This window comes from Oryctolagus cuniculus, chromosome 9, assembly GCF_964237555.1.
Source record: "Oryctolagus cuniculus chromosome 9, mOryCun1.1, whole genome shotgun sequence".
Lineage (NCBI taxonomy): Eukaryota > Metazoa > Chordata > Mammalia > Lagomorpha > Leporidae > Oryctolagus > Oryctolagus cuniculus.
Window position 1 is genome coordinate 15,220,076 of NC_091440.1, and position 26,519 is coordinate 15,246,594.

At 42.1% G+C, this 26,519-nt stretch overlaps 1 protein-coding gene across 23 annotated transcripts in view; it reads right to left on the minus strand.

Annotated features, from left to right (window-relative positions):
- The window catches only part of MBNL2 (muscleblind like splicing regulator 2), a 172,169-nt gene that overhangs the window by 118,038 nt on the left and 27,612 nt on the right, over nt 1-26,519 (minus strand). For 15 of the 23 annotated variants that reach the window (XM_002713008.5, XM_008260117.4, XM_051850528.2 and 12 more), the window contains exon 2: nt 1,499-2,273. In XM_002713008.5, coding sequence (XP_002713054.1) covers nt 1,499-1,672 — 174 coding nt within the window. In that variant the 5' untranslated portion in view covers nt 1,673-2,273. The remainder of the gene's footprint in view (nt 1-1,498; nt 2,274-26,519) is intronic. The other 8 variants (XM_070048685.1, XM_070048686.1, XM_070048682.1 and 5 more) reach the window with 1 other exon arrangement.

Below are 26,519 nucleotides of genomic sequence, written 5' to 3' on the forward strand. Positions count from 1 at the left end.
TATAATGGGTAAAACTGCCACTTGTGACACTAGTACCCCTTATGGGCACTGGTTCATGTCCCTGCTGCTTCATTTCCGATCTAGCTCTCTGCTAATGGCCTGGGAAAGGCAGAGGAAGACAGCTGAAATGTGTGTGCCCCTGCACCCATGTGGGAGACCTGGATAGAGTTCTTGGATTTGGCCTTGGCCTCACCCAGCTCTGGCTGTTGCAGCCATCTGGGGAGTGGCCATAGATAGAAGGTCTCTGTCTCTCCCTCTCTCTCTCTCTCTCTCTCTCTCTGTAACTCCAACTTTCAAGTATATAAATAAACCTTTAAATTTTTTTTTTTTACTTTTAAGTCTTGTAAGAAGTAGTTTTTGCCTTAAAATGAAATTTTCCTGAAGGATATACTCAGTCCCTTCAATACTCAAGAATAGGCTAAGTTTATTGCCTTGTAAACTCACAGTATCACGATTTCTCAAATCATTATCAAGAACATGGGTCAACATATTTTTTTCCTGTTTGGTATGTTTATTAAAGTCTTGCAGAACTGTAAACATTAATCTCTTTTAATCTATGTGTCTTCCTTATCTCTATAGAAAACAATAGTATTATACCTTCAGACCTGTCTTATATAACCTGGAATTCATAGCACCATGATATTGGGGCTAAGTATCTCAAAGTACTATGGACTAAGTCATCTTAATTCCTTCAATTAGATCTTTCATGAAATTCCCCCGTTTCTTTAAGTCCAAACTCCACCGATCTCAGCACATAACTCAGATACCACAGCCGCTAGAGACATTTCCTGAAACAGTGACCTGGAGGGCAGCACTCTTTACTGGACTCCCATAGAGGTGTCCTCTCTGTACCTTGCTGGACACATGTCCCTTTCTTCTTGCATTGTAGTTATTTGCTATTAGTCTGTATTTTTCCTACCTAGGGTACCCTCTAAATCCTATTCACTCCTTTTGTTACACAACTCAGACACAGTAGGTTCTCAAGTATTAAGTATGGAGTGGGTACTTTAGCCATGGCAAATTCTCAAAGAGAGTGACTAGCCTATGAGGAAGTATTTTAGAAACCCTTGGTCCAGAAAGAAAACCCCAAGTATAGAAAATTCTTCAAGAGGTACATCCGAGTAACTGGCACATAAAAGTGACACATTCAATTTCTTCACCTTTATATAACCTCCTGAAGATCAAACATTAATAAAATATTTATCTTCAGTTGTCACAAGCCAGACTTTGATTTAAAACTCTTGGGTACACGAATGTCATGCCAGACCAGAAATACACCATCATGTATTTTTAATTTAAACATAGATGTGTGAAAAATTTATGTATGCCTGATATTAAAAAAAAAAAAAAACACTTGAGTGAAAAATCTCTAAACAGTCACCACAGTCCAGAAAACAGAATCTAGAAGTGATTGTGAAACGTCTATAAAAGTGCAACAAAGATTCGGCTTGCAGGTCCAGTGTGGCAATGAAAGGATATGTGAAACACATTCTCTTACCTTGAGAGAATCAAAACAGGCAATGACTCTTCCATTCTCAACCTGGCAACTTTTTGGGGGGTGAGCAAATTTGCATTCTTCGTCGGAGCGTGAGCACGTCCCTCTTTGGAACTGCCTGCAGACTTCCAATGTCAGCCATTTTGTGTCTCTGACTGGGGCAACGTTCAAGGCCATGATGACAAAGTAATTTGGACTCTGTTAGTTTCTGCTAAATGATGATATCAATCCAGTTCCAGTGACTGCAAGACTACTGTCGTGAAAACTCCCACATGTAAGTCGGAAGGTAAGTGATAAATTGCTTAATGAAGTCCAATCCAGGGAACAGAGTGACGAGAGCGTTTATCGGCAGGCAGTCACTCGTCGATCAATATGCGCCACTTGAAGACTGCGGGCTGCGCTGGAAGCATGCTCAGTGTCATCTCTGACTCTAACGTCCGAGTCTCTGCTCTTCTGCAGACGCAACTATTTTTAATAAAGTGACTTCACTATCATGGCACTCCTTGGTAGAATATTCAGTTCTGATGTCCCACAGCTATTGATGATGCTGGAAAATCAGCCACTCAGATGTTTATATTTTAGCAGGATTTCTTATTCCTTCCTCCTTTTTAAATTCTGAAATTAAACAATTGGCAATGTCAGACAATGAGGTATCTTCATCCACGTATGAGGTCGAGTAAATGTGTATTTGACAGAAAAACAAGACGTGAACCCGGAGCTATTGGGTTGCAGTTTCCACCAAAAGCGACTTCAACACAGGCACTTATAAATCATGAACCTGCAAAACACAAATAAGATATAACTTACCTCCAATGCAGTGGAATCAATACTTTAACAAACTATTGAGCTCTCATCTAGAATTTGCAAAAGGCCAAGTTAGATCTTTAAGTATAGTGAGGAAAGTTATGTATTAAAAAAAACCCAGGAATATGCAACTGAAACCGTATTGCAGAATGATCTAGGCAGCAGTCCAAAAGTTAGGAATGACTCAAACAGATGAGTGTGGCAGACACAATAATTAGGCCTTCTGAAACAATTCAATCTAATGTGCTTAATCACCAAAACAGTGTATTAGAACTGTGGCTTCCAATTAATTTCACATTTAGGCTATTGATTTTATTGTTGAGAGTGCTATAAACAGTTATTTGGGATGTGTCTCTTCTATGTAACAAGAGACATTGTCATGTTGTATGAAATGTATGGCTCTTGTTCTTTATGTCCTTTCTAGTTTATAGAGATCTGAACTTAAAGATGAACAGGTGGGAGCCTTCTGATGTTTATCCTCTGATCTCAACACTTCCTTTCCCCTTGTTACTTGGTTAATGTGTGTTTCCCTCTTTACACTGAAAAGGCACTTTACACCCTCAAAGCAAGGATTATTCTTTATAGTTTTCATTTCTCTCTCTGGTCCTTAGTTCATGGCACCTAGTCAGTCCTCAAGCAATACTTATTGACTGCTTTTGCCAGTGACTGAATGAATGTGTGCTTGTTTTAATTTAGTTCAGCTTTTTATTGTGTTATAATCTGAAAAATGCTTTTTTCTAAGGAATGCTGAGGCAAAACCATATGTCTACAATCAAAATATTATTAAGTACAGATTTCTAAAATCAACCCATTATATTTTTTTCAACAATTATGAAATTATCAAAAATGTAACATTACCAGGTCAAGCATGACTAAAGGACTAAGGTCTAGAAGTCAGTCATTTTCATACACCATACATGCTACAAGCTACATACATACTTGCTTAGCCTTGATGGCCCTCCAAAGAAATTACAGCTAAGAAGAACCAAATAAAGACTGGAAGCAGATTACACTCACGTACCACATAATGATGTTTCAGTTGACAGGCCATATATATCCCATAAGATTATAATGGACCAGAAAAATTGATATGACCAAGTGACTTTGTAGCCATTGTAACATCATAGCACAGTGCCTTGTGTTTGTGATGATGCTCATGTAAACACACATACTGCACTGTCAGCCTACAGAGCACAGCACATACAGTCATTATACTAGAGTGTGCTCCTTCCACTTAGTTAAAATAAAGTTTTCTGCAAAGCAGGCTGCCATGTCACACCAGCAGCAGCCTCATACATCTGGTGTTGACTCTGCCTGATGACAGCATCAAGAGGCCAAGTGATTGATGCACGCCGCCCAGGTTTGTGTAAGCACACTCTAGGATGCTGGCGCAGGATGAACATGGCTAGCCGCACATTTCTCAGAATGTGTCCCTGTCATTAGGCTACACACAACTGTCTTTAAAATTAGCAGGTGCTATGCCAGTTCTGAAGTTGTTCAAAAGTATTTGAGAAAGTGGGTCCTCGGACCAATTAAGTTTAGTTCACCCTGGGCACACCAGGTCAAACAGGCTAACATGCAGTAGGGTTTCAGTTTGGTGCTGCGTCTGATGCCGGAGGGAGGAGCTGCAAGGGTGTCTCTCACTTATCAGAGAACCTTCATTGAGAAGAGCTTCTCTTGGGACCGGTGGGGAATGCCTCCTCATCCCAGTAATTCTACTTGTTATTAAAGTGTTTCCATGAGCTATAATTGTATGTGCATTTAACGAGATTGGCAACCTTGGAAGCTGTGATACATACCTAGCTTCAATTATAAAATATCTGAAGGAGCCAGGCAGGCTCCTGCTTGCCTCTTTGAACAGCAGCTAACATCAACTAGCTGAAGTTAGGGCACTTAAGAAGATGAGTTTAATAGCCAAATTTACTCTGGGTCAGGTTTCATAGGCCAGCCTGGGCCTGTGTCCTCATTACCTCACCCCCCTCCCTCCAACACCTTGGAGAACAAAAGGCTGCAGGAGGCAAGGCGGTAAAGCACTAATGATGTTACAGCGGGCTGAACACATTTAATTCATATGTACAAAATATCATAGAGAGTCCCTGTGTTCTGTGTACCAGGCCCAGGGTTGATCATAGGATAACAAGGAGAAACTGGATGCTCATCTCCAGAGGCAGCAGAGTCTCACTGGGTTTCAGAAACAGAAAAATAAAAGGGCATTACATGCACTTATGTATCCTTGGCGTGAATAACTACTCAGATTCCTAAAACCCATCCAGGTTCAATGCTTTCAATCTAATTCAGCAAATGGTGTACATTTTGCTTATGCTTTTGGATAGGAAGACATCATTTCCCGCTGGGAGAAAGAGATTCCCATTTCTACTTATTATAAAAATCCAACCAGGGGTGAGCATTTAGCCCAGCGGTGACAATGCACTTGTGATGCTCACATCCCATTTCAGAGAGCCTAGGTTCAACCCTACTCCATTTCCAATTCCAGTTTGCACTGATGGCTCAAGTGGTTGGATTCCCCCTGGCTGTGTGGGAAATCTGGTTTGGATTCCCATCTCCTGACTTTGGCTTGACCTAGCCCTGGCCACTGTGGGCATTTGTAGAGTGAACCAGTGGATAGGAGCTTCCCATCTCTCTCTCTCTCTCTCTCTCTCTCTCTCTCTCTCTCTCTCTCTCTCTCTCCTTTTTCAAACAAACAAAAACCAACCCAGAATTTGGATGGTCAGACTCTATCAAGATTAACTTGCTTTAAAAAATTACTCCTTTATTTTAGTTGCTAAATAGTAATTATTATATATTTATTGTGTAAAACATAATGTCTAGAATTATGTAGAAATCAAGGAATGGCTTAGTCAAGCTAATGAGAACACTGAAAATCTACTCTCAGACATTTTCAAGAATATTGTCAATGCTGTTAAATATAGTCACCATGTTGTACCATAGATTTTTTTTTACTTTGTCCTCCTAACAGAAATGTTGTATCCTTTGACCAATATCCCTGAAGTCCCCTCAGCCCCTGGTAAGAACCATTCTACTGTCTGCTTCTATGAGTTAAGTTTTTAAAGACTGTATCTTTCATAGCCTTGGCAGCTCATGACAAGAGCCTAGGGTGATTACTGATGCCATAAACAAGAGTGTCAATTTGTTAAGTCAACAACAGGAGTCACTGTGCACTTACTGCTCATGTAGGATCTCTGTCCTTAGTGTGCTGTACATTGAGATTTAATGCTATAACTAGTACTCAAACAGTATTTTTCACTTTATGTTTCTGTGTGGGTGCAAACTGTTGAAATCTTTACTTAATGTATGCTAAACTTGATGTGAATGGAAGGGGAGAGGGAGTGGGAAAGAGGAGGGTTGCGGGTGGGAGGGACGTTATGGGGAGGAAGCCATTGTAATCCATAAGCTGTACTTTGGAAATTTATATTCATTAAATAAAAGTTAAAAAAAGAAAAAACTATGCATAAATTTTGTTTTCTCCAAAATAAACTTAGCTTTTAATTCCATTTTTCCATTAAAAAAAAGAATATATAACCGTATATTAGGATGTTCCAAAGTGTTCATGGAATAATGAGATTAAAATACAAATTCATTTTGTATCAAAAATTTGAAATTTATGCACAACTTCTCATAACACACATTTTCCACAAAAAAAAAAGACTTTAAGATAAGCTTGCTTTTAAAAGTGGGGGTAGGCAAGCTTTCTGGTGTCAGAGTCAGCTGACTAAAGATACTCTGGAAGAGCCATGCGGCACGGTGGGTTAAGCCACTGCTCACAATGCCAGCAGCCATATTGAGACTACTCTGCTTCCAGTCCAGCTTCCTGCTAATATGCCTGGGAAGGAAGTGGAAGACGGCCCACATACTTAGACGCCTATCACCCATGTGGGAAACCCAAATGGAGTTCCTGGATCCTGGTTTCAGCTTGACTGAGCCCTAGCTGTTGTGACCATTTAGGGAGTTAACTACCAGATGGAAGATTCTCGCTCGCTCGCTCTCGCTCGCACTCTGTGTGTGTATGTTTCTGATGCTATGCCTTTCAAATAAATACATACATTTTAAAAGGTGCTCTAGAATGAAGAGCTGCATCACACATAAATAATATTGTCATCACCTCTTATGGATTCTCTTTCCCCAGCTTTTTCTGTGTTGCTGAGGAGGAGGATTAAGTGTTAGTGCTACCCTGTCTGCTGCAGGAGCCACCAGCTACAGACAGCTATTGGAACTGAGTTACTAAATTGAATTTTTGTGTTTATTCTTAATTTAAATTTAACTTAAAAGCTGATTCCTGATTCAGTTATTGGAAAAATTTTAAGTATGATTGGACCAACTGGAGTATATCATTTTCCTTTTTCAAATTATAAATGTTATGGACTTTAAATAGAGGCTAAATATGTTCAATGAAAATTTAGCATCCAAATTGAGTTGTACTGTAAGTGTAAAATATTCACTTAATTCCAAGACATACTATGGAAGAAAAAGAATGTGAAAACCATTTTTTAAAAGATTTATTTGACAGGCAGAGTTACAGAGTGAGAGAGAGAGAGAGGAACAGAGATCTTTCATCTGCTGGCTCATCTCACCCCCCAACCCCTCAAATGGGCAGCTTCGCTGATGTGAAGCCAGGATGTAGGAGCTTCCTCCTAGTCTCCCATGTGAGTGCAGGAGCTCAAGTACATGGGTCACCTTCCACTGCTTTCCCAGGCGCATTAGCAGGGAGCTGGATTAGAAGTAGAGCAGCCAGGGCTTGAACGGGTGCCCATTTGGGATACCGGCACCAAAGGTGGTGGCTTCGCCCACTATGCAACTTAACTAGCCCCAAAAATCTTTTATTAATATTGCTCCATATATATGTACATATATACACACACACACATATATAACATGCCAAATTGATAACATTTTAATTTATTGGGTTAACTATTATTAAAATTAGCCCCGCCCGCTTTTTTTTTCTTACCACTGGAAAATTCAGATTTATATAGGTAGCTCTCATTTGTCAAGGTTCCTCATCATATAACCTTGGGTAATTGCATTTCTGAGATCTCTTTCTTTGTCTATAAAATGCTGATAATCATTCCTGCCTACCTTTACACAGTTGCTTCCATGAAGATGTATTATAGGGGAAATATAAAACCATTTTGTTAACAATAAATTGTCCCAGTTAATACAGATTTGGTCTATATTAATTACCAAACTAGTTTCAGCCGTCTTCTTGCTCTGTACTGCTTTTCTTTTTAAGATTTACTTATTTTTTGAAAGGCAGAGTTATACAAAGGGAGAGCGAGAGAAATAGAAAGATAAAGAGTTCTTCCATCTACTGGTTCACTCCACAAATGGCTGCCAGGAGCCTGGAACTCCTTCTGAGTCTCTCACATGGGCAGCAGACATGTAGGCACTCAGGCCATCTTTTGCTGCTTTCCAAGCTGCATGAGCAGGGAACAGGATTTGGAAGGGGAGCAGCGAGGACTTAAACCAGAGCTCACATGGGATACCAGCACCACAACACCAGCCCCTCGACACTGGTTCTGTATGGACCACCACATCTGCACCTGCCCCAGCCACAGGTTCTGAGAGCAGGATGGTGCCTGCGCTATGAGATCAAGGCCTGACTGCTCAAGGCACCCAGGACCCTAACCTGGAGCAGACCCAACTTCTTTGTGCCTTTATTCTGCAGCCCAAGAGACACAAGGTTCCCCCTAGTGTTGCTACAAAGGCCTGGAGCCTGTTATCTTCTCCAGCTGCTGCTATCCCAAAAGTAAACAGATGCCATTCACCATTCGGGTCTGAGCAGCACCCTGGCTGGCAAGTCTGGCCCCAACACTCTTGTAACCTTGATGGGAAGCCTGCTTCCCTTGAGGGCACAGTGGAAATGCAACCTCTGTTTCCTTCTCTTGCACTCTGGGTGAGTGGGAGGAAGGGGCAGCACCTTCAAGTTCCTCTGCCCAGAGGGCCTCAGTTAATAATATATGAATCTGGAGAGGGCACTTTCTTCTGATTCTCACAGAGGTCTCAGCTGTGCCCACTAGGCCCTGATTATATGCAAAGCGCCACTTTCCTTTCCCGGAAGTTTCTGGGCTGCTCTGTTCAGCCGGGTCTCCACTCCCATCAGTTCCCAGTCTTTGTATTTCAGATTCTTGCAGGTTTGCTTGTGCTTCCATTTTCCCTTTCCCTCCTTCTCTCTCTCTCTCTTTTTTAAATAAGTATTATTGTATCTATCTGATATTTGCACCACGCTGTTATGGGATCCATTAGGATTGCAAAATGGTTGCCATAGTGAAGCAGATTGGTGTATCTGTCATCTCACATTGTGTGTGTGTGTGTGTGTGAGAGAGAGAGAGAGAGAGAGAGAGAAAGAGAGAGAGAGAGCACAGCTGAAATCTACTTATGTAACAGAAATCCCTACAGTGTCATTTGCCTGACTTTAGACCTCATGTTGTACGTTATATTTCTAAATGTGTTCACCCTATTCTGCATCCTGTGACCTACATCCTCTCCTTTTTGGACGGGTGCTTCAGTTTTACTTGCCATGTATGAACAGTCTCACCCTATTCAGCTCCTATGGCAGCAGAACCTGGAAGCAGCCGCCCTCAAGTATTTCTCTGGCCTTCGGTGTCTCCCTTGGTACCACTTTTCCTCTTCCTCCTTAGCTATTCATAAACTTCTCACCTTCCTAAGCCCCTGGCAGTCCAGGAATGAGCTTGCCCTTGCCAGAGGAGCCGAGTCACGCCTGGCAAGCCTTCGCACCCTGCACCCTGACTCAGCACTCTCTCCTCCTTTTTTCCTTCAGCCCCTCTGATACTCTCTTACAATTTCTCTCTACACTGCCTGGTAATTATTTTTAAATAGATGTCATTATTCCTTAATTCTCAAGAATTGTAAATATTGATTTATGCAACTGCCTCTCCCCCAGTGTCAATTCCTGCTGGGTTTGCCCTATGTAGATAATAGACTTTGTCTATTATTTTTGAATCTCCAGGGTTCGCTCAGTGCCGGGTCTGTAGAATGTGCTCCACAAATGTTTGTGGAATGAACTCCAGATCCTCCTCCAAAGATCATTTGCATTTTAATAGGGACCAAAGTCTAAACTAAAGGAATAACACTCTGAATAGGGAACTCCAGTGTTATCTGTAGGAAAGTTCCAACAGGCCTACTGGCTTGTCCTGCTGCTGCCAGTTAGGTTGAGAGTAGAGAGCTGCCCTAGAGATGAACTATTGGAGTGCCAAAACCCAGGACCCTTAGCCCAGTGGTTTTCAGAAGTGTAGCGCCTAAGCCACTAGCAGCAGTAGCTCTTAGGAGCTTGTTAGAAATGCTGATTATCAGGCCTCACTCCTCTGTGGTCAGTCCTGAGTCAGAGACCCTGGGTGGTGAGGCCCAGCACTCTGGGCTTTGCCAGCCCCTCCCAGGGTCACTGAGGCACACTCCAGTTTCAGAACCACCCTCATCAACTCCCCTTGTGCCCCTCTGTGTGTCGGCATCCTGCTGGTTGCTAAGAGGCCAGGGTGACCTCTTGGCATAGCCTGCAGGGTCTTCATTTCCTGGATTCCCACAGAAGTAATCCCAGCAGGCCTGGCCAGGGGCCACCCCCAGCAGCTGTGTTCCTGATCAATACAAACAAAACAAAACAAAGCTAGACCAAAAGAAAACACCTGACGGATTTTTTTCCAGCTAAGGCTCCATTCTGTGAGAACTGGAAAACAGACTACTAAGTAGCTCTAGGGACTGCATGCAGGATGAAACCAGCCTTTGGAATGGGGGCTGGAAGGATGTGTCTTATGACCTCATGTTTGAGAGAGGGCCATTCGAAAGGAACCAATGGTGCCCCATCCTCTCCAGATAGCGCATGACAGAACAAATATCCAAGCTCACTGTATGACTCATCTTTAAAGGCAAGAAAAGATCAAAACCCCCACGATACAGAGAGGGAGGCTCTATAGTATTTCTTGAAATGCCAAAGGACTTGCCATTCAACTCTACAAAATCATCCCAAATTATTTTTAGGGTCTTTACTTAACGTGACACTTTATTTTTCAAAATATATTCAAAGCTCTTCTACATGTTAGCAAGCTGTGACTTCTGCCTGCGTGGAAGCATTTGCAGCTCCTGTGCCTAAACAGTCGCCTAAGCATGCAGCAAAGCCAGTTCAGCAGCCTGGCTTTCCACTCTGCAGAGAGGCAGCCTCCCTCCATCCCACCCCTTCAGACAAGCCCGGGCTGCGGACCTCACGTGGCCACGCCATGCCAACACTTTGTGGATAGTTTTTCAAGGAGAAAACATCAATCATTCCCCATCTTGAGACTGAGATTGATCAAAATTTAAGAGTGCCTGAGGGGAACCAGCTCTGCAGTACACAGCTCCTCCAGTTCACTTTTGGTCATCTATGTACGGCCTTTGAGCTGCAGGCCAGAAATCAGCCTCCCAGGGAGCCGGTTAAAGGATTCTTGCAAAACAAACCGATCTCTGACTCAGACAGCCAAGGACTCATTATCCATTAAGTCATTTGTAGGATGCCTTTAATTTCATTTTGCATAAATCTAATTATAATAAAGGAATATTTTTCTCATTGACTTCCCTAGATTTTAAAATGTTTGGATTTCCTCTTTTTAATTTTAAAGATCTGAAAATGCATTTTTAGAGTAATTCCTCCTTCCTGGAAGGAGCATGCCCACCTCTATGTCTGGAGCTCATGATGTGCCTTCTCCATTGATCAGTGACTTGGCCACATGCTGAGCCTATCAGATGTGGGAGCCCACAGAGGGCCCTGGAGAAACCCCCAGCTGCAGAGCTGGGGCTGAGAGCCACTTGACTTCCAGGCGCGGGGCGGACCAGTGCCCTGTGATGGCAGGCAGGAGGAAAGGTCCCTCACTGGGGCCTTACCACAGGAAGCCCAGTGGACCAAGAGGAAGAGGGAAACATGTGAGATTCCAATGCAAAAGAAATAAAGAACCTGATTGACTTTCCAAAGGAGACAAGGGAGGAGAGCAGCAAAAGTGATTGTCATTAAAAAGTTTCCTTTCTAGAGGCCTCTACGTTTTTTTAAGTCACTGAATATATAAATCAGAGTAAAATAGTGCTGTGAACCCTCTGCTGAGATGAGGGATAAAAACTATTCCACCTTGGAGTCCATCTCCTCTTCTACCTCTGAAGAGCTGTGTGACATCACGTGATCTCTCTAAGCTTTGAATTCCTTGTTTCTAATAAAGGGGACAGTAACTCTTAAGCCATGGATATATACACTGGCATCAAAATATATTTATATAACATTACAAGTACTTTGAATGGTATCTAACCTGCATCAATAGTAGTTCTTAAAAGACAACTATACAAAGGCACACGTGCACTTGACAGGTATAAATAACTTTTACTCACCAAAAGTTGTAATTTTCTCCAAAGTCAAGGAAGTGTAAGTAAAAATAAATAAATAAATAAAAAGTAGAAAAGCTCTGTCTATGTAGGTGGGCAAAAGCTAGGAAGTGCCTCCTAGAGTATGTTGTTCTTGTCCACATACTTTAAAATACATTTCTATAGAGGAAATAAAACACAGGGGCAGCCACAATCACGTAATGAGTCAAATGAGTCCATACCTCATGACAAAGGTAGTAAGAGGAGAAATTTCCCAACAACCTGTTTCCTCATGTGTCTTGTACCTCAAAGTATAAGTGAAAAATTCATAGAATCCAGGCAGGGCCCATTTTCACAGGTGAAAATTTCTAACTTATTTTCACAGCCATTTCCAGGAATGGTCAGAGGTAGAAATCCTATCTTCCATTAGAAGAGGGAAAATGTCTAAATATACTCCTGAAACTAGAGCTGGATATAATATATTCAATATATATTTGTATTCAAATTATGTTTCTTTCATTGTGTCTGTGTTTTCTATCCAAATACTTATAATCCAGTTAGAAGGCACTCTTGCTAGAATAAAAGCAATTGTGTTAGGTAGCACTGAAGACTGACATAGCACTTACCGGTTTCCTGGATGTCCAGGAACCAATGGCTGCAGCCAGACAGGCAATTATCGAGCTGCAGGCTGAAATCTAGCCATGAATTCCCAGGGAAGTCTTTGCAGAGCTTCCAGTTCCTTCCCTGACCAGAGCCTGTGGGTGCCGGGACTGCCTTCAGCTGGCCTTCATGCTTCACTCCCTCCCCAGTGACACCAGCCTGTGGCCCTGTCATCTGCCTGGCCACCTACAAATGTCAGTACCCCACTTTTGAGCAAAATTCTTATAAAATAACTGATGACGATCGATGTACTTGAAAAAATATATATTGTCATACTGTAAATAACAAGATATTAGAGGAAAAAAATCAATAAAATAATACCATTTTGAAATGTCAATGCATAGGTATAGACATCTTAGAAGACAGAATGAAGTGATTAGAAGCCGGTGCCTGTATGTACGTGGCAGTGTTATAAGTGTGACAGGCACAGACATGGACTGACAGGGGTAATCCCAACAATTCCTGGTAAAGTTTCTAACCAGTTAAAGAATAGTCTTGGCTTGTTTTATGTAGTATTGCATTCTTGAAAAATTTAATTACACTAAGACTGCCCAGAAGTTAAAAATTGTAAAAACGAAACTTGGTGTCAATATGTAAAGTAGTGTTAAGATCTTGACTCCTGTCACCATGAATAGGCTTTTCAAATATGTAAATGCCAGCAGAACGGTCACACATCATGTGAGATACAGGTTAATTCTTCACTCTGAGAGAGTCATGCCCATTGCAAGATAAACAAAATCCATTGAATTCCAGAATCCTTTAAGTTTCTCAGTGTTCCTTTGGAGTGGCACAATCCTCACTGAGAACAGTTTTGGTGGGCCTTAGGTTTTCCTGATTTTCAACAGACGTGGGTATAACACATCGGCAAAAGGAGTATGGTGGACACTGGGGAGCACTGGAAACATCTAGACAAAAGCCCAACTGGAGGAGGTTCTCTCTGGAAGCATCACCTAGTATGAATTAGAATGACAAGAGGCTAGTGTGGGAGATTTTGGTTAAAGGTTTATCAGTGGTCCAGGAGGAAAGGTACAAATGCGGGTGAGAATTTATGGTTCAGTGGTGGGAAGGTAGAGGAGGAGGGTGCTTCTGGGTCATGACTGCGGGAAGTGCATTGGGAAGGGATTATCTCTGAGGAAGGAGCATGAGAAGTACAGGAGAGATTAGTCAAAGACAACTTTAAAATGTGAGTCACGCATGGTTAGGACATGGAAGCTCCACCTTTGAGGAAGGGTGCCAAGAAAGGGAAGCCAGTTGGAAGCAGGGGTATACAAGTAATGGCTGTGCATGTAGAGTTGGAATCCATGTGCATAGAGATGACAGCTCTATAGAATGGCTAAAACAAGACAGTGGCACAGAAAGGGGATGGTTTCTGTGTGTGTATCTAGAAGAGAAAAGAGAAAGACTTGAATGGGATCAAGGATAATTCATTTAGTTGTGTTAAGGTGGAAGAAGAAAGAGAAATAGGCCAACCCCCCCTCCCCACCCACCAAAAAAAAAAAAAAATTAACAAGAGGCAGAGGATCCTCTGAACAGTGTGAAACCTTAAGGGAGAAAGGCTTAGAGCTTCAGGAAGAGTGAGGAGCCAGAAAAGCCCACTGCCACAAGGAGGTCAAGGTGTCTGCACAGTGGTGGTGGCTTAGATGTCCTGATGAGGACACTGATGCTGGCTCAAGGTGGTTCCTATGGCACTGTGCTATGGGGTGAGAGGAGGGACAGTTGAGGAATGAGTGCTGCAAGAACACCATGTGGCCACAAAGAAATTTTTTCTCTCTTTCCTCTGAAGTCAGACAAAACCATAAGGATGCACACTTAAAGATCGCCTGCTCCTCTTACCCTTCCTATGTGCATTTCTCTTCTCAGTGGAAGGAGAGAACCAGGACAAGGGTATGAGACAACAGCAGGACAGCCACCAGTGGCCTAAAGAAGACAAGACCAACAGCTCTCATGGAGAAGAGAAGTTAAGACACTCACTTCTCGCTCATGTGATGGAAAGCAGGCAGGAAGAAAGGGCTAAGCCTGGCTTGAAGCCAGAAAGCAGGACAATAAAATTGGGAGAGCTTTTTGTCTTGCAGCTTGTGCCATGTCAAGTTTCATAGATATTCTATTGTGGCAAATGCAAAGGTGGAGTGAGAGCCTTCCAGAGAATTCCTGAAGTTAGGACATCCACCACAGGCCGTAACAGAAGAGGATGCTGGAGAGTAATAAAGGCAGCTGAAACCAGGTGGTCCAGGAGGCACAAGTTCAGTGGAAGAGCCTGCATTTGTTGGGAAATGATGATCATGGCTTTGTCCATCTACCCTAGGCCAGCCAAGAATAGAGCCCAAGAAAAGTTGCCGCCAATTTCAAAGTTCAAGGCCTTGGAGAGGGGGCAATCTAAGGTTTTGGCAAGAGTACACTTGAGGTGACTATAGCTGAGGAGGTGGGGGAAAGCTGTTTCCTCCTGGATGGAAAGAACATCTGTTACCATGCCTTTGTTTCTGAATCTACCATTGATGTGTAAGCACATGAGAGAGTGTGCACATTGCTAAGCAGCAGCAGTGGGTAGTGTCAGAATTGAGCATGGCTGCTCTCCCTGACCAGCAGGGGCTGGATCAATTGTGAGCTGAGCACATAAAAACCACATGTGTTCTACCAGTGGGTGAAAAGCCAGCAGCTTCCCTTCTATCAGAATGAATAACTGCATAGCAGGTGCACACCAGTATCAGTGAGAAGAAAATGGCCGGTGATGGACAGTGCTGGAAGGAGCAATGGGTAGAACCAACTGAGAGATGCCCAGGATGATGGCTCTCGCCGGGAGGCTAGCTTCTTTCATGGGAATATAAGGCCCCAGTAGATCTTAGAACCAACATTTACACGGAGCCATTTGAAATAATGTTTTTTAAGGAAAAGGCAGCAAAGATGAGAGCCATCAGAGAGTTTTATACCTGGAGAAGGAGGCTCACAAATCTACAGGTGGGAAATGTGAAGATGAGGAAGAGTGGCTGGAGCACAGGCCCTTTGGCTACAAAATTCAGAGGCCTCTGTGTAACCCTTCCTTGTTCAGTTCTGTGGTTTTAGATGTGATGAATGCTAAATGTGTTTCTTGCTCTCTGTGTCTCTCCTCCTCACACAGCTTGGATATCAGTCTATGGGGAGACCGTTTCTGATGTAATATTGCATCAGTCTTACCTCCTCACTCTGGCTCCCCCAGCTTTATTTCCCTCCAAAGTCCTTATCATTAGGTAGCACTCACACCTTTACTTGCTTATCTGTTCATTTCCTCCACCAGCCAGAATGTATGTCTGTGATGGCAGGGTTGGTCTGTGTCCCCAACACTTAGAGCAACACCTCACTTTAGGACATAGTGAGCACTTAGTAAGTAGTCACTTGTGGGGAGCAACTCGGACTAGACTAAGTTACTGGAATTAAGACTTATTCTATGCATCTGCTCTCCCACAATATGGCGCTGGGAGAGGAGAAAACAGCTTCTGCACAGCTGCCTCCAGTTCAGCCAATAAACTGTAGGACTTGCTCCTGATTGGAGAGCAGCGTACTCGGCGTGTGGGCGGCCGAGTTAGGATTGGCGGAGGAGGACTATAAAGGAGGAGAGAGACGGCATGCACCAGGAACATCTAAGAGGAACATCTAAGGGGAACACCTGTGCAGCCCCTGAGAGAGCCGGCCGGCGGTGTGCCGCTCCCCTGCGGAAGTGGGGAATGTGGCAGGGGGAACCGCCCTTCCACGGAGGTGGAAGGGACGGTAGCCAACCCGGGAAGAACCAGCAGCAAACCCGGGGAGGGCCGAGCAGACGAAAGAACAACGCAGGGTCCTGTGTCGTTCCTCCATGAAGACGGGGAGCGACAGTCACTGAATGACTGAGTGGATGACTGGATGATTGAATGAATGAATGAGTGTGCCCCACAGATCACAGCCTGTGCCACCTTCATGGCTTATTTTGTTCCATCTTCATGATGTGATTTGAAATCTTTCCCAACTGCTGTTGTTCTCGCTACTATTTCGGCACACTGGGTCTCTGGCTTCTAGGTTTGAAATGGAGGGAGGGGGCTTAGCAATTTCCAAAGCATCTCTGTCCTTAAAGTTTTGTGACTGTACGGTGATTGGCAAGGCTGACTTAAGGAGAAATGTATTTTTAGGAACTCTTCTGGAAATCTTATCAGCTTGGCTGGGTTTGGCCTAGATTCGTTAGCAGCCGTTTGAGCTGTGGGATCGAACAGCAGCATCTGTATTGGGGAGCAGGGGGGCATTTGTGGGTCCCACTCTGTTCCTGTTCCGGAGTCCAGACCCAAGGAAGCAGCACCAAAGGGGATCCCCGAGGGGTGGGCAGGTGGCGGGGGTTCTGCCTGTAGCACTCTTGGTGCATGAGAAGCAGTAGGGGTGAGGGGGAGGACTGCAGAGGGCTGTGCAGGTGCCTAAGCCTCAGCCTGCAAGAAGGATGCAGGTCCCAGGAGGAGCACTGCAGAGTGCCATGACCTCAGCAGCACCTCCAGCCAGGTACTCATGGTTCTGGTAGTGGGAGCTGCTGTGGTCCCAGACCCAGAGGAGAGCCTGGAACTTTCTGAATGGAAGCAGCACTGGCCCAAGGGGGTGGTCAGCAGAACTGGCTGCTGAGAGATCCATGGCCGTGAAGATATTCCACAACGGGCCGGCGCCGCGGCTCACTAGGCTAATCCTCCGCCTAGCGGCGCCGGCACACCGGGTTCTAGTCCCGGTCGGGGCGCCGGATTCTGTCCCGGTTGCCCCTCTTCCAGGCCAGCCCTCTGCTGTGGCCAGGGAGTGCAGTGGAGGATGGCCCAGGTGCTTGGGCCCTGCACCCCATGGGAGACCAGGAAAAAGCACCTGGCTCCTGGCTCCTGCCATCGGATCAGCGCGGTGCGCCGGCCGCAGCGCGCCGGCCGCGGCGGCCATTGGAGGGTGAACCAACGGCAAAGGAAGACCTTTCTCTCTGTCTCTCTCTCTCACTGTCCACTCTGCCTGTCAAAAAAAAAAAAAAAAAAAAAAAAAAAAAAAAAAAAAAAAAAGATATTCCACAACAAGACTGGGCTCCAAGGGGCCCATCCTTGGCCCTGGGATTCTCTAGGAAGTGAAGTTCTAAGTTTTGAGCCACATGCACCCTCCTCACGGCACATCCCAGGGTTGGCATCTCGGTCCTGGCTGGCGAGATCAGGCCCTCTGCAGTGGCCATGGTCCCAGGTCTTCTATGTCTTTGAGTTTATGGCACGCTCAGGAGGTCATCCAGGGGTGCGCTCCTGGAAAGAAACTTCCAGCCCCCAACCTCTTCCACTTGCAGCCTTATCCCCATGTCTTTTCAGGACCCAGGGGCTATGGCCTGGAGCTCCCAAGGGTTCAAGGAGACCCAGGATACCGCTCGTGTATTGAACACTATGAGAACACTCTGAGCAGGGTCAGCCGCGCTGATTATTTCATTAGTAAAATGAAATTAGTAAATTAGTAAAAACTTCCCTGCCCACCCCTTGACTTCAGTAGGAAGAGCAGGTCCCAGGAATTCAGGAGCAGGAGCAGGTCAATTTAATAAAAGAAGATTTTGTTCTGTTGTCATTTCACTCACCCTAGAAGTTAAAAAAAAATCAATTTCCTGCCACACTTTTTTGTTAATCGCCATTCACAAGGAATGACTCAAGCCGCAAGCGCTGAGTAGGGTTCAGAAATGAGTCTGCATCAACAATTCCTCTTATCTTTCAGGAAATTGAGCTAACTGCCAGATATCAACATCAACAACAAATATTTACTGCAATTCAGGCCTTGAGCTCTGAGCAATAAAAAACTGGCAACAAGGAGTGCATTCTGTGAGGATGAGGATGGACGCCCAGTGACACCCAGGCCTTATTGTTAAAACACCACGCAGTTACTGGGGACATCCGTGCTAGCTGCTGGACGAGGGTAGCCTCAAGAACCTCCCATTTCTCCCTCTACTCTGCCAGCTGCAGCCCAAGCGCTCCTCAGGGCCTGATCACCAACCCAGCTCGGCTTCCCCACTGTCACCAGTTGTCATCATTTCTGAGCAACGTCACCTTGTGCTGTGTCACCATGGTAACAACGGCCACCTCTTTGAGGAGTACAACAGCGAAACGGGGAGAAAGGAAGAGCCACTGTTACAGCTGTCTTGCCCATAGTCACGGCCAACTTTTGAGCTGGCAAACGTGCTTCTTCCCACTTTATGGAAGGAGAAACTGAGGGACAAGCCAGTGTTCCTCTAAATCCTGTAAACAGAGGAGCAAAATGTAAAAGCTGATGGCCCACTGTACACATGGGGCTGTGCTCACTGCTCATGGGGCCATTTCCTTAGGCATCGACCGTGCCTCAAACAAGCAAACACACACACACACATGATGAGGGCCAGTTTCACTATCGTTAAGACGAACCTGGGACTCTTCAGCTATCTGTTTTGGTGTACTCAATACAGCTGTCCATACCATATGTTTCACACATTCTCTCCAATACACAGTTCTTATTTAAATGTAAGTAGTGTTGTTTTCCTAGGTCTACTGGCATGTGAACTTCAGTTTTATAATTCCTTTCAGTCAGCTGCATTTCGTTCAAAATCATATCCATTTCTCTTTAAGTGTTTTTTTCAAGAGGCATACTGCTGAGTTGGAAAATTAATAACCTGGCATAACCTGCAATACCACCCTCAAGACAAGCTCTCCAGTTACTTGTTCATTATTTTCCAAAACGATTTTATCATCTGAGTTCCCACATGCATACTTCGATTGCTCCTCTAATGCCGCCTGCTCCTCAAACTGGTTTGAACTCCTTTGCTAAGGGATACAACAGTTCTGAATCAAACCAAACCTAACACGATAAAATGAAAGAGAGAGAGAGAGAGAGAGAGAACAAATCTGGATAATATGTTTCTGATATAAGGATTAGCATATGGCTACCTACTTACATGCTTTTTGCACATTCCAGTGACCAAAATAGTGTTTCGTCTTCAGCACTATGTATGAAAAAGCCACTTGACCATGCAGGACTACATCTGTGTTTAAATTACTATTTATTTTTTTTTACTAGCATGATCTTTTTAATTAAGGGTGAAATATGAAGTAATTTTTCTGATCACAATAAAACTCTTAGTATGTGCAAATGATGTTCTGCTTATTGAAACGTGTGTATCTTCTTGGTGGTGATCAAAATGGCTCAGTCAGGGCCAAACCAAGTGTGCTTCTCAAGGAGAAACGATTGCTGACTGAAATCCACACTTCTAGGAGTCAAGAGATAGCTTACACACCACATTCTCCTGGACAAGCTATCGGACTGCAAACTTTAGTTGCTTCTTCTCTCAGACCCTGGTGATACGCTATCTATGGAAGAACGTGGGGGATTAAACACAGAACACTCGTAGAAGGCATTAACATTCCTGGTGTCCATGGCAAGATTACAACACTGATGGTGGAAATTTTGGTGAGTCCACTCTGATAATCTTCACAGCACTTGGCAGGGATGTCTCTGTCTGCTCCACTTTTCCAGTAAGAGTGACTCATCAACAGAAAATATTTATGAAGTCTGCCTATGATTTCTTCAGGATGCAATTGCTAGAATCAAGCCTCCATCCATCCCAAGGTTTCATCCAGCTTTGCAAATGGTATTTGCAATATTTTCAGAGAAAACCAATCATAAAGATACATGTGCACATGCTGGCCATTTTAAGGGTTCATTCTTATCTGTCTTATGTTGATGCTGTAGGTTTTCCCAATGGTTTCCTTCAAAGAAGCACTTCATTTGCCAAGAGTGTGGGAATACACAAACACTTGGGTAGATTGTGGGTATTTCATTGATAATTGACCTGGCCGCCCTCCTCCCTCACCAAAAACACAGCTCATCAGGTCCCAAGAAGTTTCGGGAACAAAAGGGCAATCGGCGTTTATTTTTCCAAAGAGGGAAAGTGGTAAAAGTAAGGACCTTCTGAAGTTCCCTAGGCTGTCCTTTGGGAGTAGCCTCGTTGCCTAACTGTGCGTCAGAAAACGGGCAGTGCTGAGAGCTAGAGTAGGAGAGCTGAGTATTAGCGCCTGCATAGTCACACGCTGGGGGGAGACTGGGGCTGAGCAACAAGTCTCGCCAGGCCTCAACCATTACAGAGGATCTGGGCCAAGCAGTGGTCCTCACAATGACGTATGGGTGGATCCGTGGCCAGGGTTAACTATGGTGCAGCTTAGAAGGTTGTGGAGGGTGAGGGAGAAAGTCAAGTAACAGATGTGGTATGTAATTTAAAATGTTGGGTTTTTTTTTCCTATTAGAGTAAGCATAAACAATGGAGGAGAAGGCAAGATTTAGAAGGCTTTTCAGACAGAAAAGGAGACTTCTCCTGTTGGTGCTTCTGACCCCTCAGAGACCAACTCTTCTCAATAGAGAAACCTGAGAAATACTGAACTGCAGAGTCCTCCACAGCTCCTCTGTCTTGGACATGCTAGGAATCAGGTTTCTTGCCTGGTGGAGGGAGGGCTCTTTGGGGAGATTCTGTGGCCCCCAAAGGCAGTTTGTTAGCACTGCATCAGAAATGCAGGTTCATTATGGCTAATGATTCCATCTGAATCTCTAACCCACCAGGGAGAAGATCATACTTCTCCAGATCCAAATGCTTGAAACAATCATGGCATACATCAGCCTTTAGTATCGCCTTTGAAGCTGGGGAATCAAATGTATCAGTTTATTGGCTGGAAAACAAATCAGCTGTTCATGCCACTGAAAAGTAGCACCTATTGAGTTTCAGCTATATTTGCTCAAACTTGACAAAGGTCCATCTTGCTTTTGAAAAATCCATTAAATTAGCTAGTTTTCTTAAGAATCCACACTATGATGAAGGCTGATACAATTAAAATAAATTTAGAATCTTTATTTTCCTATAGGCTTAAGAATCAAATATAAAGGAGTGGAGGAAGAGCTAGGTTTAGCATTAAAAGTTAAAAGGCAAGGGGCTGGCACTGTGGCATAGCATGTAAAACTGCCACCTGCAGTGCCAGCAGCCCATATGGGCACCATTCAAGACCCGGCTGCTCTACTCTCAATCCAGCTCTCTGGTCTGGCCTGGGAGGGCAGTGGGCCCCTGCAACTGCGTGGGTGACCCGGGAAAAACTTCAGGCTCCTGGCTTCAGTTCAGCCCAGCCCCGGCCATTGTGGCCATTTGGGGAGTGAACAAGTGAATGGAAGACACCTCTCTCTCTCTTTCCCACCTTCTTTGTCTCTCTGTAACTCTGCTTTTCAAATAAATAGAAATCTTAAAAAAAAGTCAAAAGGCAAGTTCAAATATTTTGAATAGAGGCAAATGTTTTTCAGAGGCAATTTTAGAGCAAAAGTAAGATTGGTTTTTGTTTTAACTGAAATTTTTACAAGCAAAATTTTCATTTTCTTCCAGTTTGAACAGACTATTTCAATTAAAGAAAAAGCAAGGTAGTAGCAGTATGTTACATCTCACATAGCTATTTGCAAAAATGCCTTGAACTTGATAGAATCTCAATAAAAATAATGATTAATCCAGTCTGCTAGTGGTGATACTCCACGGTTATAAAATTCTTTTTTTCCCTTAGGTTTTTAATTACTATGATTATAAACATATGATTTTATAAAAATAATTATCAGGTATCACTTGTACAGTTTATGGGATACAGTACAATATTTCAACACATGCACACAGTGTAAAATGATTACATCAGGCAATCGGCATTTCCATTTTCTTCGCTTTCTGACTGGAATATACCAGCTCCCCTCTTGCAGTCCTTTATAAAGCCTTATTGTGAACTATAGTTATCCTCTGTGCTGTACAACTCGAGAAGTTTTTACTTCCATATACCTGTATTTATTGAAAACGTCAAGTTTTAACTCATAAGCATACAATTAGAATATAGTAAGAACTTAGTAAATAAATATATTTTTTCTTTATATCATTTATTGAAGCTGTGAATAATTTTAGGCCTAAATATGAAGGTACTTCAAAAAGATCATGGAAAAATGGAATTGAAAGATATGTTTGTTGCAAAAAATTTTGAAATCCCTGCCTAGTTTCTGCATAATACATATTTTCTGTGAACTTTCTGAAGACCCTTCATACACCTGAATGTGTGAGCAGAACTGTGTATCTCTAACAGGGGTAGATGGAGATGGTGTAGGGTGGGACCACATGTTTTCAATTATTTGCAAACAGTGTTCTGCTAACATGAGGGTCTGCAAAAAATTCAAGGAAATGTGTATTATGCAAAAACTATGCATGGATTTCAAAACTGTTTTGCATCAAAATAAACATGTCTTTTAATTTCATTTTTCTACAAGGTTTTTGAACTTACATTTGCTAAGTAGATGAATGGATGGCTGAATGAATGAAACAAAGCAAAAAATAGTTACTCATTTTTATTTTAAACTTATATATCAAAGTTGTAGTTTTTATACAGTAGGAAATTAAGTACAACTAGTCTTAAATGTACTACTGTGAACTTTGTTTTTAATGTTATAAAACCAACATTTATAAGATGTTTAAGACTTCAGTTAGCAGGATGAAAAGCCTGCTACTGGTTGCTATAATTGGCTTAGAATTCCCTGGAGGAAACATGGATTCACAACAGGATATAAAAAACAAAGATTCTTGCATCACTAACCATCTACTTTTGAGAATTTTCAGAAGATAAGCTATTCAAAATTTTCAAAAGTCAGTAAGTGGGATAGTCAATGCATTAATATGCAACAGAACTACGTAGCAGAGCTATTGGAGAAAAGGAGAAAGTGATATCATGTCTTCAGTAGATATGATTATATCCCAAGAAATTCAAGAGAATTAAATTCAATTCTCACAAGGAGAAAGAGAATTCAGTTAAACTGTCAGAAATGAGATAACTAAATAAAGTTGAATGGGACCAATAGTTTTGTTTCCTAGCAATAATCCGGTAGACAAATAGAAAAATAACAACTTAAAATGCATTGGACAAACATAAACATTAACAAACTTTACCTAGAAATATAAAGTTGTATTTGAATAAAATTAATATTTATAAACAAGCATGCTTCTCATTTAAAAAGTGTTAGTTTTTATCAACATTAATCTGTAGTTTATTAGTTTTTATCAAAATTAATCTGTAGATTTAATACATTAATAAAATATCAAAAGGAATTTTTTATTGTTGTGGAAGGTTGTTATGAGTATGAGGAAGAACTTAGTGATTTTGGCATTTCTCTTGAAGAAATAGGTGTGTACAGAACATAAATTTCTGAAAAAGAATCATAAAATATAGTACTGGCTTTAGTACATGTAGAACAGATACTATTAATCTGAAACAAAACAGCAGTTTGACACATTGAAGTAACAGACAAATAAATCAATGGAATTTATTCAGAAATTCCCTTAAGATATCTCAAAATACACAAGAACTTAGAAGATAATACATATTACATAAGAGAAAGGATACCTTATTCAACAATTATTATTTGAGAAACTGGAAAAACTAGATAATAACTCAATTTGTAGACTCAACTTGCACTATTCACCATTTATGTGACACGAAAAATAATCTACAAAAGAATGAAAAAATCAGTGAATCTGTCATTGCTATGTATGGGCACGGAAGTCCTAAGAATTGAAAACAAGGCAAGCAAAGGACAAGAAGATCTTTAAAGGCTTCAATACACGTTAACTACAAACTTCTGATTTTTATACACGTCAACTTGAGCACAAGTAGCTGTCTGATTTTCCACACAAAAGCTCTAGTGAAAGAAAATTTTAAGCAGGGTTAAAAATAAAGAAAATATTTCTTTCATGTTTCTTGATGTCTCTATGCTTCTGGCTATACTGGAAACTCCTAACTGCCACCCATGCAGATCAGAGTGGAGTTCCTGGCTCCTGGCTTCAGCCTGGCCCAGACTTGGCTGTTGTGGCCACTTGAAGAGTGAACCTGTGGATGGAAGAGCGCTCTCTCTCTCTCTCTGTGTATATATATATATATTTCAAATAAATGAATACATTTTAAAAAAAGAAAATCCAAGTGATTTCCATGCCCTAGAAAAAGTCACTGAAAAACTCTGTGAGCCTGAAAACATCATAATTACTAAATTGTGAAGACAAAGGGTGATTCCTAAAATCACTGAGCCCCTCTGCCCCCAAAAAGAATTGATTGGCTTCCAATTTTCTGTTTTGCAGCATAAAACACTAGAAATCAATAGAAAAAATGTGTATAGAATCTTGAGGGAGAAACTTGATACTCCACAAAATGTCTTCACTCATCCTACATTACCTACATGAAAATGAAAAGTATTCTCAGATATGCAAATAAAAAATACAGCAGTTCCCAGGCATCTCACTTTGAGGGATATATCCTAAAGGAAAAATTCAGGAGCGGAATTAAATATTCATGTGTCAGGATACTAATCATAGCATAATTATGAAAATAAACCATTAGAGCCAATGTAAATATTAAACAACATGAAACACTAGAATAAATTTTGGTATTTTCATGTTATTGAGCGTGAAGCAGCACTTTAAAAAAACGTTTTCTATCAATGTAGAATATCTGATCCAAATGTTCACCATATGATAGTCAACGTTATATTTTTTTCTTGAGGAAGTGACTATTTTATTATCAGAAAGTAAACTCAGTCAATCAATCAAACAAATAAAAACCCACCAAGACAAAAATTCCACAAATGCCCTGTGGGTTTGTGTGCCAGGAAACATGGAATTTCCTCCTTTGAAGTGGAGTAGGACAAATGTTTCTACAGTTTAGGGACAATTGTTTATAAAATATGAATACACTTTCCAGACTGAACATCCTCAAATTCAAGAAGACAGAAAAATAGGGAAATTACATTATTATTCAGTCTAGACACACTTTTATTGTGAGCCATGCCCATTTAGATGATTCAATGGGTATATTATATATCACAGTCCGTTGTCCAAATTGTGTAGCAGAAATTATAAGTATTATTAAAAATAAGTCACGAGGTAAAGTACAGTTTAATACTTAAATGACTTGATGTTAATTTGAGTTATTCCAACTCACAGAGAGAGGGCTGTGGTGGGGGGAGCTGGCCAACTCTTAAGAAAAAGGATTAAATAAAAGAACAAATAGAGTGACAATGGCTTGCAAATTGTAGCTTTCTAATAATAGTTAAATTTGCATAACACTTTTCATAGACTTGGCATAAAAATGTTAAATTATAACTACTTATTATTGCTTCTAATAATAAAACATAACTAATATAATATTAACCACTAAGGTGCCATATATGACAGTTTGAACATTATACTTAGGATTTTGCTTCGCATCCTCTTTGCCTCCTTTGATTTTACAGGATTTTTGAAGAAAAGGGGGCTTCTTAGGAAAAAAAAAAAAAACTTATTCTAGCTTTGTTACTGTGAACAGCAACAATGAACACCAGGTCTCTTTCTTACTGTGTTTTAAGTGATTGGAGATAACTGTGCTGTGGCTTGGTCCCTTTGGGGACCCATAGCAAGTAGGTTTTGCATGGTTGGCTAGGGTTTGGGATGAAACATGAGCTTGTGGCAATAGGCACCTGTGATCATTATCTTACACTTTAACCAACTGGGCTATTCAACCATGTACAAGAGCCTCCACCATGACTATGAAATATTATGAAGAGTAAATTGTTATGCAAAGAATAAATAATTACATGTTAACCCCAGGAGTAGTAAATATCTGAAGGAATATTTGAAATATTATCTCCAGTGCAGCATTAAAAGCACCAAACCAGAATGAGGTTGTCTCCTGAGAATTCAAGTTTAGGATATGTGATGAAGGATTTGCCATTTGTGCTTTGATTCAGAATACATGTTTTTTAGATTTGGGCAAACCTATATTTTGGGGGTAGAATTCAAGGATAAAGAATCAACTGGCTTGCAGATTTAGATATTAACTGCTGAAGAATCTGAAATAAAAATGATCCCATTTGTTGTGGGTTGAGTTGGACTTGTCTTCCCCAAACTCACACAGACATTGAAACTCTCATGTTTTAATGTTAATGGTTGATGGATTAAGGATGAAGACCTGACTATGGCTCCCTAGGTGTGTGCGGTGGAAGGTGTCTCAGTTCCTGGGGGCATGCCCTCGGAGGGTGCTCAGAGAGTTGATTTTTTGAGTTCAATGTCTGCCTTGCTTTTCCCTCTGCTTCCTGGCTCACCATGTGATCATTCCTTCACACCCACCATAAGCAGCCTCCACAGGTGCCAAACATGGGGCCAACCATGGGGCTGCCTGATCCT